Source organism: Montipora foliosa, chromosome 8 (assembly GCF_036669935.1).
Source record: "Montipora foliosa isolate CH-2021 chromosome 8, ASM3666993v2, whole genome shotgun sequence".
Taxonomy (NCBI): Eukaryota; Metazoa; Cnidaria; class Anthozoa; order Scleractinia; family Acroporidae; genus Montipora; species Montipora foliosa.
In genome coordinates this window covers 26,482,374-26,497,373 of record NC_090876.1, presented here as the reverse complement: position 1 = coordinate 26,497,373, position 15,000 = coordinate 26,482,374, and the positions used below count along the sequence as shown (strand labels likewise).

The window sequence follows — 15,000 nt, the reverse complement described above, 5'->3', positions numbered from 1 at the left end:
ATAAAAGGGACAAGAACTCACTACTGAAGACCATGTTACAATGTGCGTTCCACCTGAGTCTTTCAAATCCGAATGTGATCATCTCAAGATGATGTTTACTAACTTCAAGTATCCTGACAGCCTCGTTAATTCCACTATCGCTCACTTTGTCACCTCAGTGAGGTCTGAAAACCCTCGAGTGCAAGCCCAATTATCCACTAACAAAAATGCTGTTCACGAGTGGTTTTGCCTTTTAAAGATCAAAAGTCTGCCGAAGTAGTAAAAAGGCAATTATTAGATCTAAGCAACAAAATCGATCACACTCTCACCTATAATTAGCCAACAATGCATTGTGTATAATTACCAATGTGATCTGTGTGATGCAGGGTATGTTGGCTACACCAGCCGACACTTATTTCAAGGTATTGGTATTCAGAAATCGGCAAGCACTTAAAGAACAACCACGGTCTTGAAACCATCAGTGACCTCACCAACAATTTTTCCGTTTTGAAGAAGTGCAACAGAAAACTGGACTGTCTGATTTATGAAATGTTATTCATAAAGAAGAAGAGGCCATGCTTAAACACACAATCAGACTCCATCCTTGCAAAACTATTTATTTGAATTTGTGAATTTGTAAATTTGTCACCATTTATATGTACACTTTTACACTTTTTGTTTCATCACCTCACATGGTATATATTAAGTTATCAATTTTATTCTCTCTTCACTCGAAAATGATAACATGGAGTCATCAAAACGTTGTGCAAAACTTATTTCGCTTATTTTTATCCTTAAATTATCATTGTTATTGTTATTATCATTATAAAATTGTTCATAGATTGAGGTAAATTAGAGATACATGAACATGTACACGTATATTGAACCATGGACTCTGTATTTTAAAATTCAAGGAGAAAAAGAGGAAATATATGTTAAATAAATAAATGAGACTAGGAAATAACAGTAAGAAGAAAAGGGGGCAAAGAAGCAGAAAGCAAGAAGCAGGAAGCAAACAAACAGCACACAGACAAACAAGGTAAGAACTGAAACATTTACAATATTTAACTAAAAAGAGCATATCTCATTTGATTGGCGAGACATAAAATAAGCTTTGCACAGTCTCTTGAATTGGTTTGGGCTTTGAACTTGTTTGAGTGTCAAGGGGACAGTTTCCAAAAAACTGAAGCAGAGTACTTAAAAGTGAATTTACCCATGCTGGTTCTCACTTTTGGATGCATCTGGTGCTTTTTCAGATGGCATTATTCTTGCAGTCAGTTGATTGAGATCATTAATTACCCTCATATTATTCCTGTTAAGTACAATTTCCCGAGAATTTCAACCTTCAATAAGTAGATTATCCAACCGATTTTATAATTTAATTGGCTTTTGTACCTCTGACCTGACCAATAGGCTCCGTGTAAGCTCCATGTATCTCTAATAATAATAATAATCATAATAATAATAATAATAATAATGAGGATCCCTGGAGAAGTAGTACCTTTCCTAGCAGCCCTAGCGGCGTCCTAGACTGGTCTCCTCATATCCAGTGTCAAGTGAAGCGAACCCCAGTGCTCTTGGACCAGCTAACGAGCCTGGGCAATTATGGTCAACCCCAAGCGACCACTAGTCTATCCTTGGCGAAGACCGTCCATGTGTGGCCTAGCGCCACAGCCTACTCGAGGCCCCTGTTAACATCGCAAAACATGGCGGATCTAGGAGAGATAACCCCGAAAAAAAAAAAAATTCCCAGCACATGACTAGAAAACTCACACTGTGATGACGATACATAATGACAGAATTGAAGATAACGACGTGAATGAGACCGGATATGAAGGTCTCTCGTCCGGCAGTGACGGTGTGCCCAGTCAGGCACCACTTGGTCGTCAACCAGCAACTGGCCGTAGAAAATGGAACAATGCAGTGAATCGAGTTGTGATGGAATGTTATTTTGAAAGTGAACCAACAGTTAGAGGTTACAGGAAGAGAATGCTGAGTGCTTGGCAAAAGAGAGATATGTTCAAGGTGTCAGAACAAAACATTGCTGACCAGGCTCGCGCCATCATGACCAACAAGTGGCTTTCTGAGGTTGAGCTGGAGGAGATTAAGCGGCAAGTAAGGGGCTCCATCGGAGAGACGTACAGTGAAATTGACAATGTTATTGAACCGAGTGACGAGCCTCCTGAAGATACATCAGGACGTGAAGGGAGTGGGGCTCGTGTTGGGGCATTCAGAATCGTGAACAGCGAAGGTCTGTCAGAGAACAACTAGACATTTTAGAGGAAATAAAGGTGGCAATTGAAGAAGGTCAGGGAGAGAAGCTTAGACCACTGAAGCATGTTGACAGGACCAAACTCAGAGAAGTAACACAGGAAGTAAACATACCCCTCGCACATGTTGAGACCACTGATATTACTGAGACCAACCAGTTGTTGCGAGCGGCGGCAATAGTCGTTACCCGGAAATTGGGTATAAAGAGAGCAACTAATCATCCTAGGAAGGATCCTTTCTGGAAAAGGAGAATGAAGAGTAAGATCCAAGTGCTTAGAGGAGAAATCAGCAAAAAAAGACTCAATTTTAAATTTATCTAGGGTCACATGGCATCAGTATTCATTCCCACAAGTCGCTGGGCTTGTGCAGCGCAGTGAACCAATTTCTGCTTAACAGCTTCATCATAAGTTGTTAGCATTTACGTGTCCAATTAGAAATGTTAATTGTGAGCTAGCAGTCCGCTGTTCCGTAGTTAATGAGGACATCGCCCACAGTCCTGCAGTGCAAGACTGAATAATAATGAAGATATTACAGTCGAGTGGTTCTGTAAGGCTGTTATAGCCAGGGAGTGGGTTGCGAGGCTGGGCTTTCACAACCTCTTGAAATGCTCCCAATGGCATACGACTCTAAGAGCCTCTGTAAGCTAAGTCCAACTTCTGGCCTCCGAGTAGCGGAAATGGCACCACTGACAGGAGAAGGGGCGAAGGCGAGGCCACTGGCACCTTAAAACCTGTTGCCCCGGGTAGATGGAGCTCTTGGCAGGTGACGGCAGCGGCTATACCTGATCTCAGGAAGGCTTCAGGAGTAAACCTCAAGGACAAATCCGGAGTGGAGCCCATACGGCGGCTTCTGCAGTGGAACTAGCCCCAAGTTGTATTGGTTCTTCCTTTCCCTTGGACCCAGCCAGTTACACTGAGGGGGACGCTGTCACATGGGCAGCCCAAAATCTCCTTATCTTCCCGACCAGGCCTTAGCGCAAACTGGAGAGGCCCACTCCAGCAGTGTTGCAAGACTCCGGCACAACACGGGACAAGGCAGAAGCCCTCGCAGCTTCTTTGGGTGGCTACCACCTGCCTCAAGCTGGGCAGCCCCCAGCCAGTAAGGTGCCGCCCCGTCATTGCATGCCTGCTCTACTGGGTGCCTAGAACTTAGGGGACCCTCCCGACAAGCGAGCAAGTACTTGCACCAAGCAGTCAAAAACGAAAAACTATGAAGACTCTAGCTCTTCGAATCACAAGCTGGAACATTCCAGGATCAATTCTACGAGGCTCTGCAGGAAACACTATCCAGAATCCCAGGTTCTTAGGGCATATATTTGCTAGGCGATTTCAACGCTTGTGTTGGGACCGACTGGCAAGCATGGCCTACCTGCCTTGGCCACTTTGGTGTCAGCAGGATGAATGAGAACGGGCAGAGGTTGCTCGAACTCTGCTGTCACCACAGCTTCTGCATCACCAACAGCTACGTTAAGTGTAAGGAGCTGCACAAAGTGTCTTGGAGACACCCTTGGTCCCACCACTGGCACCGGCTAGACCTCCTCATCACTAGGAGAGCGGACCTCAGCAGTGTCCTCCACACAAGAAGGTATCACAGCGCTGACTGTGACACGGACTACTCGCTTGTGGCAAGCAAGGTCAGGCTAAAGCCCAGAAAGATCCACCACGGCAAGACCAAGGGTCGCCCCCGCATCAACGCCTGTGGCCCTTTCAAACCTGTTAAGGCTCAGAGCTAGGGGACAGCCTCCAGGAGAAACTTGCTGCGCAACCAACAACCAGCAACCTGGGTGCCAAATGGTCTCACCTCCGTGATGCCATCTACGACTCAGCCATGGCTGCATTTGGCAAGAAAGAATGCAAGAATGCTGACTGGGTCGAGGCTTCCTGAGAAGAAATGCAGCCAGTCACGGAGGCCAAGAGGAAAGCGATGCTGGCTCACAAGCAGAACCCTTCCCCAAGCTCACACGACGCCCTTCGAGCAGCTAGGAGCAAGGCCCAGCAGACCACCTGCCGCTGTGCCAACGAGTACTGTCAGAACCTATGCGCCAAAATCCAGCTAGTAGCAGACTGTGGCCACGCAAAGGGGATTTATGAGGGCATCAAAACTGCCACTGGCCTTATAAGCACATATTTACAAATTTATCGCTTGTGAGTTGCATGCCAGTTTGTTCGTATCAGCTGCTGAAAGAAAATTGCTTGAACACTCCCGAACTGCCGTTCAACGTGTTGCAAAATTTCGTCAACTGCCTTGCAAATTATCGTTTTTGATCGCGAATTTTCTTTAGCTTAACGAAACTTTGAAGAAAAATCGCCCTTTGTTTAAGCGAATTATCGCTGGATACGCCATGAAATTTCAGATGAACAAAGAACGAAATTCGTGCATTTCGCTTGCATTACTTTTGCACAATACTGGATGTGCCATTGCTGGATTTCCATGAAATGTGGCCGGAACGTGCATGCTCTGATTACTGAGCAACAAAAGTGTGTCAGCAAATTCTTGAAGTTGCAAGTTTGTATAAACAAAACACGATTGGTTCTAAAATGCGTTGTCTATCCAAACAAAATACTTTTGGTTAAAAAAAAAAGCAATTTGAATAGCGTATTTCGAGATGTTTCCCAATTCGGCTGAAGAAATTTTAAATATAGAAACCTTTTCTGAGAAAGTTGAAAATGTAGAAAATAGAAGATCATTTTCCAGCCAAGAAAATATCAATTAGCAAAATGTTTGACTGCCAAGATAACATAAAATCAGAAAAAGTGACTGTGGCTTTTTGCAAAGTTTGTAAACAGCACACTTTGCAAATTTTCCATGGCTCGTCTACTTATCAATGAACGGAGGATAGAATGAGACAAACGTTCATATTTTTTCTTGCATATCTTAGTTTATACTTTTTTTTAAGGCAAAACATTTTGCGAACACATTTGCCTATATGATTGTTTACAGACAGATTGTTGTTTGAAAGCTAACCGTTGAACCTGCGGCATTCGTGTGTTTAACCTTCTTAACAAACAGTTAAAGCATCAATCATAAAAACAGCAAAAATTATGATTGGTACAGACGGCTCGAGCCGTGTACTCGTGTTTTATTTATTTGAACAGGAAGCCTTAATCTGGCGCACAGGTGGCTATGGTTTTTTGAATGGAAAGCTTGATCAGTGTGCATGGGTGGTCTTTTTTTTTAAACGGGAAGCACGATGCGGGTGCATGGGCGGCCATTTTTTTATGAACAGAAAGCTAGATCTGTGCACACGGATAATAATCTTTTTTGAACGGATGTATCAGGCGTGCCCACGGTTTGCAATTTTTTCTGCCTGAGAACTTAAGCCATGCACATGACTTCAAATGCTGTGCACATGGCTTTTACTCGGTTATGAATGGCCGCATGCTTCGAACGACTAACTGAAAGAGACCTTTTCGCGCGAGAGATCACAAATTAACCATGGCTTTGGTTGAGTTTTGTTGGCCCGAAATTATCACTGACAATAACCGACCAAATGATATAGTGGATCCATAATTATACAGGCATCCATCAGCTAATATATTGAATTTTACACAAGAATTAAAAGGTTAGAAGATATAAACAAAAGTTTAAATAGAGGAAAGTAACATGTCTATATCATGGGAAATATTACTATAACTTTTCTTAAGTATAATGAACATATGCCAACACTGAAGATTATCTTGAAATGCATTGTATTCTAATAAATCCCCCTCCCCCCCAAATCAGCTAAACCGACCTGAAACAAAAATACATTGAGTAACAGGTCATTTTGGTAGGGCTGAAAAATTCTTCTGGTCATAGACTAGCCAGTGCTGCGACTTTACTAGCATACAAGCACTGAGCATCACCAATATTTTCAATAAAGTGTGTTTACACATAAACTGTTCTGTGCTGTTTTATCTGCCTTACCTTAATGCTCAGACTGATCTTGCTTCCGGCCATTGACAAAACTTTCACCTTAACCCTTTGACCTCTTTGTACTACATCACCCACACTAGCAACTCGTCCTTCACGTCTGAGCTGTGAACATGATAAAGAGAGGAAACTTAAGTCAATAAATTTACGTAACCGTTGTAATAATAATAATAATAATACTACTAATAAAAACATTCAGACCAGGGTGGAGCCGTCCCATGATAAACGCCAAAATGCTTGAAATTTCTCACTTCTATAAACTCTGGTCAAGACATGATATCCTAAGTCTTTCTGAACACATAAACAAGGCAGTGGTCACTGATTGATAGCCCCTGCAATAGACCAAATTCGATATATTAAAATTCCATCCAAAAAAAAAAAGGCATCATCTCGAGGCTCTGGGGAATATTTACTACCCAGAGCCTTGAGATCATGTCTTTTGGTTTGGACTGAATTTTAACGAGATTGGTCTATTATGTAACCGGAGTGCTTGGCAAAGAAATAGGCTCTGCTTTGTAACTATATGTAGCGACTTTCCCTCGGTATTCCCGCGGTGAGCCGCTTTTCTGCCAAGGGAAATTTACAGCTAGGCTCCAAAGTTGCCGCGAAAAAGCCAACCGAGGTAAACCCTCGATAATTAAAATTCTGCGGTGGAGTTGTAAATGGTTTCCGTTGACTTTGTGTTTCGTTAAGCCAGATTATAATGTTGAAATCCCACTGAAGAACAGGAACTGAACAAGTTTCGGTTGAAAATTGCGAACATAGATCGAGGATCATAGCCGATCGTCATGGACCTTGATTGCCTTACTTTCCTTTAACATGCGAATAGAATATCCGTAGCCAGAATCTTCTGACCACATTTGAAACCTTCTTTGTGACATATTTTGATTGCAGTGATTATTTCGAAGACTTCTTGTGGACTGTTCATTCGAAGGTCCGACAAGTCGATTTCAAGGACGCTTTTCCCACTTGCGTGGACTTCGCCGTCACCACATTTTTAAAATTTTATTCATTTCAGTTTATGGGAGAATATGTCCGCTTTTTTTTGCAGCTCAGCGCTCGGAACATACATTTATTATCTCGATATCTTGCAGCCGGAGAGTATGGTGGCCCACAACTGGGTTTTGACAATATATATACAAAACGGTAAGATTATATGTCCAGGGTCTGGGTGACCCGCTCTTGCAATGCCCGTGTTGAAAGGTATAAAACTACTCAAGCTAGATAGTGTCGCTAATCACTGTCCAAAACGTTACTATTGCAGATTCACTTTAAATTGACTGAAATATCGGGTTGCTGGTCACGGGGAATTTACAAAACACATTTAACATATCCTCGAAAACCTTGCATGACCAACCGTTCGTGGTTCAAAGAAAGACTTATGTAAATATTATTTTTGCGGTTTACTACTGCGGTATTACTTTCCAAGTTGTTTAACAGTAACAAATTACAAAAAGAAAAACATTCCTAGCAAACCAAACCCTGAACTTGTAGAAAATTATTTCATCTCAACTGAAAAGATTGTTTTTGTGCTCTGGTTAACATTTGATCATTGTTGCACATCGGCATAGCTTATGTAAATTCATCACGAGTGACGGCCGGCTGCCAACAGAGTTACTTGTGAAAGCACAACGTGAGAAAAGATGGTTTGAACATCAGACTATGTCGAATTATGTCGTTCTTTAGGCGAAATTTCAATATGTCCCAAGTTTGTTTCGCTCGCTGGTTTTGCGTCTTTATAATTCATATGCAAACGGTGAGCGTTCAGATAATTTAGATACTTCATTTCTCCACTAATCACAGTCTATTCCTAGATTTGTTTTCCATGCGCAGTCAACATGCTGCAATTGCTATGACTAGGGGTAATCGAAGCTTAGGCAAGTGCGTTCGATGTTTGTAGGACGGTACAGGTTTGGTACAGGTAGCAACTGAGGGGGGAGGATGGATGGTTCGTGCGATAGGGAAATGTTATTAATGCTTTTAATGTAAGTGAGGTCAAAAACTCCTTTACCGTAGCAATTTCTCTGTCCGTATCCGTCATTACTTTCTCCATCTCAGCTTCGGCACGTTTTACACTTTGCTCGTCTCCCTGTCCAAAACGTTACTATTGCAGATTCACTTTAAATTGACTGAAATATCGGGTTGCTGGTCACGGGGAATTTACAAAACACATTTAACATATCCTCGAAAACCTTGCATGACCAACCGTTCGTGGTTCAAAGAAAGACTTATGTAAATATTATTCTTGCGGTTTACTACTGCGGTATTACTTTCCAAGTTGTTTAACAGTAACAATTTCTCTGTCCGTATCCGTCGTTACTTTCTCCATCTCAGCTTCGGCACGTTTCACACTTTGCTCGTCTCCCTTCAATTGATAAATAACGATTAAATCCTCCAGAACTTGCAATACATCTAACATCTTTTCCTGTGTTGCTTCTAGAGCGGTTAAAAGCTCCTCGACGTCAGTCACTTCTCTTGACATCAGTCTCAACAAACGAGAATACAGCTTCGTTAACTGCATTTTGCACACTCGCTTTTGACTTCTTAATTTCTCCAACAATGTCTCGCAATCGTCGGCGCTTTCTTTGCCTTTAAAATCTCCTTCCATTCTTAAATCTTGGGATGAACTTTTACAACATTAAAGCGTACAAAAACTCCGACCCATACAACCTTAGAACCTCGCTCTGCTACCAATTTTTGGCTGAACGAAATGCCCCGATCCAATCCGTCTTCTGTTTAGAAACCCAAACATTCTGGCCGAACGAAAATGCCAAAACAGAACCGCCCTAAAACTAAAAAATGCTAACTTTATACTAAGCAGGTGACGAAAAAAACTAGCTGATCTACATATATAACGAGGCGAAGGCGCAAAAGCAAAATTATACAAAGGAATACAATGAGCTCGTAGGTGTTAAGGAGCGCTAGGGCTGACAACGCGAAATATGCGAAAATAAAATGACACAAAGCGGTTTACAAAAATTCGAAACTATTCCTTCTGTTCAACAATCAACACCCCAATATACGCTTTACAATGGAACCGGAAGCTGACCATGTTCTACCTTTCCTAGATGTTCTAATCAATAACACTGACTCGCACCAAAGTGTAATCACCGTTTACCGGAAAAAAACTTTCACAGGTTTGCTGACCAGTTATCTCAGTTTTTGCCCCTTTACCTACAAATTGGGGTTAATCAAAACCTTGATTGATAGAACTTTTAAGATAAACAACACTTGGATGGGGTTCCATACTGACCTTCAAAAATTGTCTGTCATTCTGCGGAGGAATCTCTTCCCTGAGAACCTTATCAACAAATATATTTCTAAATATATTCAGACAGCAGTCAAGGGAGGGAAAACACAGTCTTATTTAGAAATCGAGCCCCAGAAAACACCTAAGTTCTTCTTTAAAATCCCTTACGTTGGGCACTTCTCAGTCACGGCACAGAGGAGTATACGCAAACTTGCTAATCGGTTATGTAAACCTATTGATATAAGGTTAGTCTTCACTACTTTCAAAGTCAGGAATCTTTTTAATGTGAAAGATGCTGTCCCTGTAGGGCTTCGCACGCGTGTGGTCTATAAACGTTCGTGTGCAAGTTGTAATGCTTGTTATGTTGGTGAAACCAGCCGACACTTCTCCACACAAGTGCGCAAGCACTTACTTTCAGACAGATCTTCGAACGTTTTTAAACATCTGCAGAGTTCAGAGTTTTGTAAGGCATCCTGCACACCGGATTGCTTCGAGATCCTGGACTCTGCAGCCACTAAGTACCAAGTGAAGCTTAAGGAATCCATGTATATAAAATGGGAGAAGCCCCAACCTCAACCAGCAGGTGAAACACATTAACCTGACTCTCTCCCGGTAAGGAACTAAGCGTCACTCATTTAAATTTTTGTCTTGTTCTGTTTTGATTTAATACGCAATATTGACAACGCAATGTAACGAAGTTTGTAAGATCGCGCGCGCTTTAAATTCAACAGCAATTTCAAAATGTGTAACACTGAAGATGACGGATGTACCGTCGAAACATGTCTGGAAAATTAAAGAAAGTTGTTATGTTTATACGACTATTTAGTGCTAATACTAAATATTTCAATGAAGAAGACAAAAAAAAGGTTGATATTTGTCAATAAAAAAATCTTTAAGCAAAAAGGAATGGATTTGCCCAATATGTGATAAAAAATATTTATTAAAAAATAAATGGAATCATTGCCAGACAAAAATGCATAAAAATAATATTGAATAATTTTTCAAAAAACATATAGAATTATTTTCAAACATATAGAAAAGTTTAAATAAATTGTTTTTGATTTATTTGAATTTTTCAATGTTCATAAAATACATAAGAATAAGAGTTTTATATAATGCTAATATCTAGATGAACAAAGCAGAATTAGAAAAACTTTCAAAATCAGAAATAATAAATTTGATTTTACAACAAAATAAAAAAAGGATCTTGATATCAGCAGGCAAGTCAGAAATTTAAAGAAAATGACAGAACTTTTGAAATTATAAGACATGTTTCGACAGAGACTTCTGTCATCTTCAGTTGATTAACGTACAAAGCATTAAGTTGAATTTATAAGTACGGAAAAAGTGCTAATTATGCCAGTAACAACGGAATGTACATAAAACCTGACAATGTGAGAATTAAAAGGATAGTTTTAGATTTACGTGACGCAGTTGTTGATTAAGAGAAGGTTGTTCTCTTTGAATATGAAAAGCTTCTTTTATCTTGAGTTGAAAAGTCGTGGAGGCGTGATCTAAAATATGGAAACATTCCCGTGAAGACACGGCACGACATTGTTCGGAATTCTGTAGGTGTTTGAAAACGTGAGAGGCCCCATCACTGACTAAGTGCTCACGCACGCGTGCGGAAAAATGCCGGGTTGTTTCGCCGACATAACAGGCATTACAGCCCGCACATACAAACTTATAAACCACACGTGAATGAAGCCTGCCAGGGATAGGGTCTTTCACACCAAGCAAGTTGCCTATCTTAAATAAAAAAACTATAAAAAGAAAAACTATACCAACACCACGTTGTGGTGTAAAAGAAATGATTCAAGATTATGAAGAAAACATTATTCAATCTCCTTTAGAATTTAGAGATGTTTACAAACCAACACCAGCTCCAAGAACTAAAAAAACAATTGGAATACAACCTGTTCAGCTACCTATAGTTGATGCTTCATTGTACATATCGTATTTACCAAAGTACTTTAAAAAAGATTAGAGACAAAAACCCCAATTGACAACGGAATCGAAAAATATCTCAAAAAAACTAAGAAATACTTATAAGTAAGGGCTTTTTAAAACAAATTGAGGTAAAAATTATAGGGAAAAATGCGTGACATTTCGACCGAATTTCGGTCATTATCGAGCTTAAAAGTGAAGATAAAATTTTGCATACACATAAATATAAAACAAAGAGGTAAAAGTATGTAAAGTATGAGAATTTACAAAAGGGGGTGTTAAAAACATGCAAGAATAAAAAAAGGACTAAAACACTTTCGCACGAATTGAGTCTGACTGTACATTGATGCTTGGTCTCTAATGAACTGAGACCAAATTGAACTAGCTTTAAAATTATAGAAACAACAAATATTAAACAACGTAGCTCAATGGATTTCAGAAGCAACTGGTGGAATAGACAATTAGTTGATTATCTTAATGTTGTTAAATATGAACCTATGAAAGGAAATAGCTATATCAAACTACCAAATGAATTATGTAATAGTTCAAAAGGATTGATAAACTTAAAAAGCAACGATAATAAATGCTTTTTATGGGCTCATATAAGGCATCTTAATCCACAAAACAAAGATCCTCAATGAATAAAAAAATCAGATAAAGCATTTATTCAAAATTTAGATTATCAAAGCATTGAATTTCCAGTAACTATTAAACACATAGCATCTGACGTGATGCGGCGATGCGGATCCGCATAATTCACTGAAATCCGCCTCTTCCGCATAATTCCGATATTTTCCGCAAAAAAACAGAAGAAATATCTGATATTAGTGATAAAGCAGCTCCTTAACATCCTCAAAAACATAAAAGCCGAAGAAATTGACTGTTTTGAAACGCTTATTTTCCAGAACATTGAAGAAAACACACCATTTCGTTCGCAAGATGAAAATTCGTAAGAAAGATCGTAAGCAGTTTCCGCGCATTTTTTCCCAATGAGCCTGGACACTAGTTTTTGTTCCTACAATGCTTTCCATTGGACGAAAACAGTTACACTTCAGCAAATGACGTAACTGATAAGAAACTAAGGGCGCGTTCGATTGACCGTATTCCGGAATAGGATTACATGGAATACAAGTTAGAAATCCTTCGTTTTTACGGAGATTCACATTAAAAATGTCGAACACCTGCTAAAATGCCATTTTAAACATTTTGCATTCATCACTTCACGTATTCTTATTCCGGAATACTGTGAATCAAATGCACTTTAAGTCAATGATCAAGGGAATGGATCGCGCTCCAAAGGTATTACAATTTTGCTCCATTATCTCCAAATTGAAACAAAATTCATGATGAGAAACAAAATAATTTTTTATCGCTTTATTTATTTTACCAAAAGTTGCGGGAAAATCCCAACTGCTAACCCTTTTATTTCAACGGTGAAAGCTAGTCGCAAATTGATGACTCCTCCATGTAATTTAATCACAAAGGGCAAAAATTCAGTCACAAATGCGATTGTATTGGTTGCAATTTCGATTACGGATTTACCGTAAGCATGTAAATACATTGGACGGGCCTAATTATTAGTTTTATAACTTGTTAAGTTTCCGCATAATCCGGTGTAATTTCCGCATAATCAACGCATGTTTCTGCATAATGTGGCCAAAAATTTCCGCATAATCTTTAATTTTTTTCCGCATCCTATCAGAAGCCATGTAAACAAATAAAAAAAAATTGAAAAACAAAAGAGTATTAACATCAATGTATTTGGTTATGAAAATAAACAACCTTTTCCTATTTATATATGAAAAGAAAAGTAATAATAATAACTGAAGAAACCAAAACACATTATGTACTTATCAAAGACTTCAACAAATTTATGTTTAATCAAACGAAACATAAAAAAAAAAAAAAACACTTTTGCATGTTTTGCTTGCAATGCTTCAGCTCTGAACAAGTTTTAACTAATCACAAAGAAATATGTATTCAAATAAATGGCGAACAAGCTATCAAAATGCCTGAAAAAGGTTCAAAAGTAAAGTTCGCTACTTTTCAAACGTTCTGTTTGTGCTATATGCTGATTTTGAAGCTCTTACAGAAAAAGTTCATGGTTGTAAGCCGAACAATGATAATTCATATACAGAAGCATATCAAAAGCATACAGACTGTGGTTACAGTTATAATGTTGTATGTTGTCATGATGATAAATACAGCAAACCAGTTCAGATTTATAGAGGTAAAAATGCTGTATACAAATTCATGGAAAAGTGCTTGAGTCAAATATTGTAAAAATATTATCAAGTACAAATTCAACAAACCATTAAAAATGACAGATGAAGACGAAATAAACTTCAAAAAATCTGATTCATGCCATATTTGTAATAAAAAGTATATTAACCAAGATATTATAGCCACAGATCATTGTCATATCACTGGAAAATATAGAGGCTCTGCGCATCAAGATTGTAATCTAAATTATAGATTGACTCACAAATACCAGTTATATTTCATAATCTTACAGGATAAGATAGTCATTTTATTATGCAAAATATTGGTGAAATAGCAAAAAAACACAGATACAAAAACAAAAAGGGAGAAGAATGTCAAATGAATATTAACGTTATTCCCATTAATATGGAAAAATATATGCCTTTCATGCTTGGTAACAATTTAACATTTATTGATAGTTTTCAATTTATGAGTTTAAACTTAGGGAAAATTGTCAAATAATTTACCTGATGAAGCATTAAGATACACAAAAGAAGTATTTAAAAATAATTTTCAGCTTCTGAAACAAAAAGGAATTTATCCTTATGATTATATGGATTCATTTGAAAAGTTAAATGAAACTGAATTGCCAACAAAAGAAGAATTTTATAGCATATTAACTGATGAAAATATTAGTGAACAACAATACAATCATGCTCAAAAAGTACGGAATACTTTTAATTTGAAAACAATGGGTAAATATCACAACTTTTATATCAAATCAGATATATTATTGCTTGCAGATGTATTTGAAAACTTCAGAAAAACCTGTTTAAAATATTATAAATTGGATCCATGTCATTATTTTTCATCACCTGGCCTTAGCTGGGACACTATGTTAAAGATGAGTGATATTAAATTGGAGCTAATAACTGACATTGATATGTTCCAATTCATTGAAAATGGTATGCATGGTGGAATTAGTTACATAGCAAACCGATATTCAAAAGAAAATACATAAATACATTAAAACATACGATAACTAGACCCTCTGTGAGGGTACACTGGGTTGCCTGTGGTACGCGCACCGTTCTAGACAATTTTTTTCAAGTTGGGGGGTCATTAAGACCATTTAAGGGGTCACCCAGAAGTCATACCAGCAGAGGCCCTTTGGCTCACAGGTCCTCACACATTCACATGAGGAAAAAGATCCTTTTCTGAAGTTAACAACCTGGCTACCAACCTATTAATTAATCATTTGTCAGAAAGAAGAAATTCCTGTCATCTTTAGAAAAAATAGACACGCACTGCTTACATGTGGTAGTGAAGTAACACAGCAATTTATTCCATATAAAATGTCAACTGAGCTGTGTGTTGTCTTCCAGGAGATTCAAGTTGTCCTTGCATAATATGTAGCTCTAACAGTGCATGACATTGAT

General features: G+C 38.6%; 1 protein-coding gene across 1 annotated transcript in view; it reads right to left on the bottom strand.

The window, feature by feature from the left end:
- LOC138012425 (ATP-dependent RNA helicase DHX8-like) overlaps positions 1-15,000 on the bottom strand; it is a 220,691-nt gene that overhangs the window by 102,301 nt on the left and 103,390 nt on the right. The window contains exon 10 of the mRNA XM_068859193.1: positions 6,157-6,267. Within this exon, the coding sequence (XP_068715294.1) occupies positions 6,157-6,267 (111 nt within the window). The remainder of the gene's footprint in view (positions 1-6,156; positions 6,268-15,000) is intronic.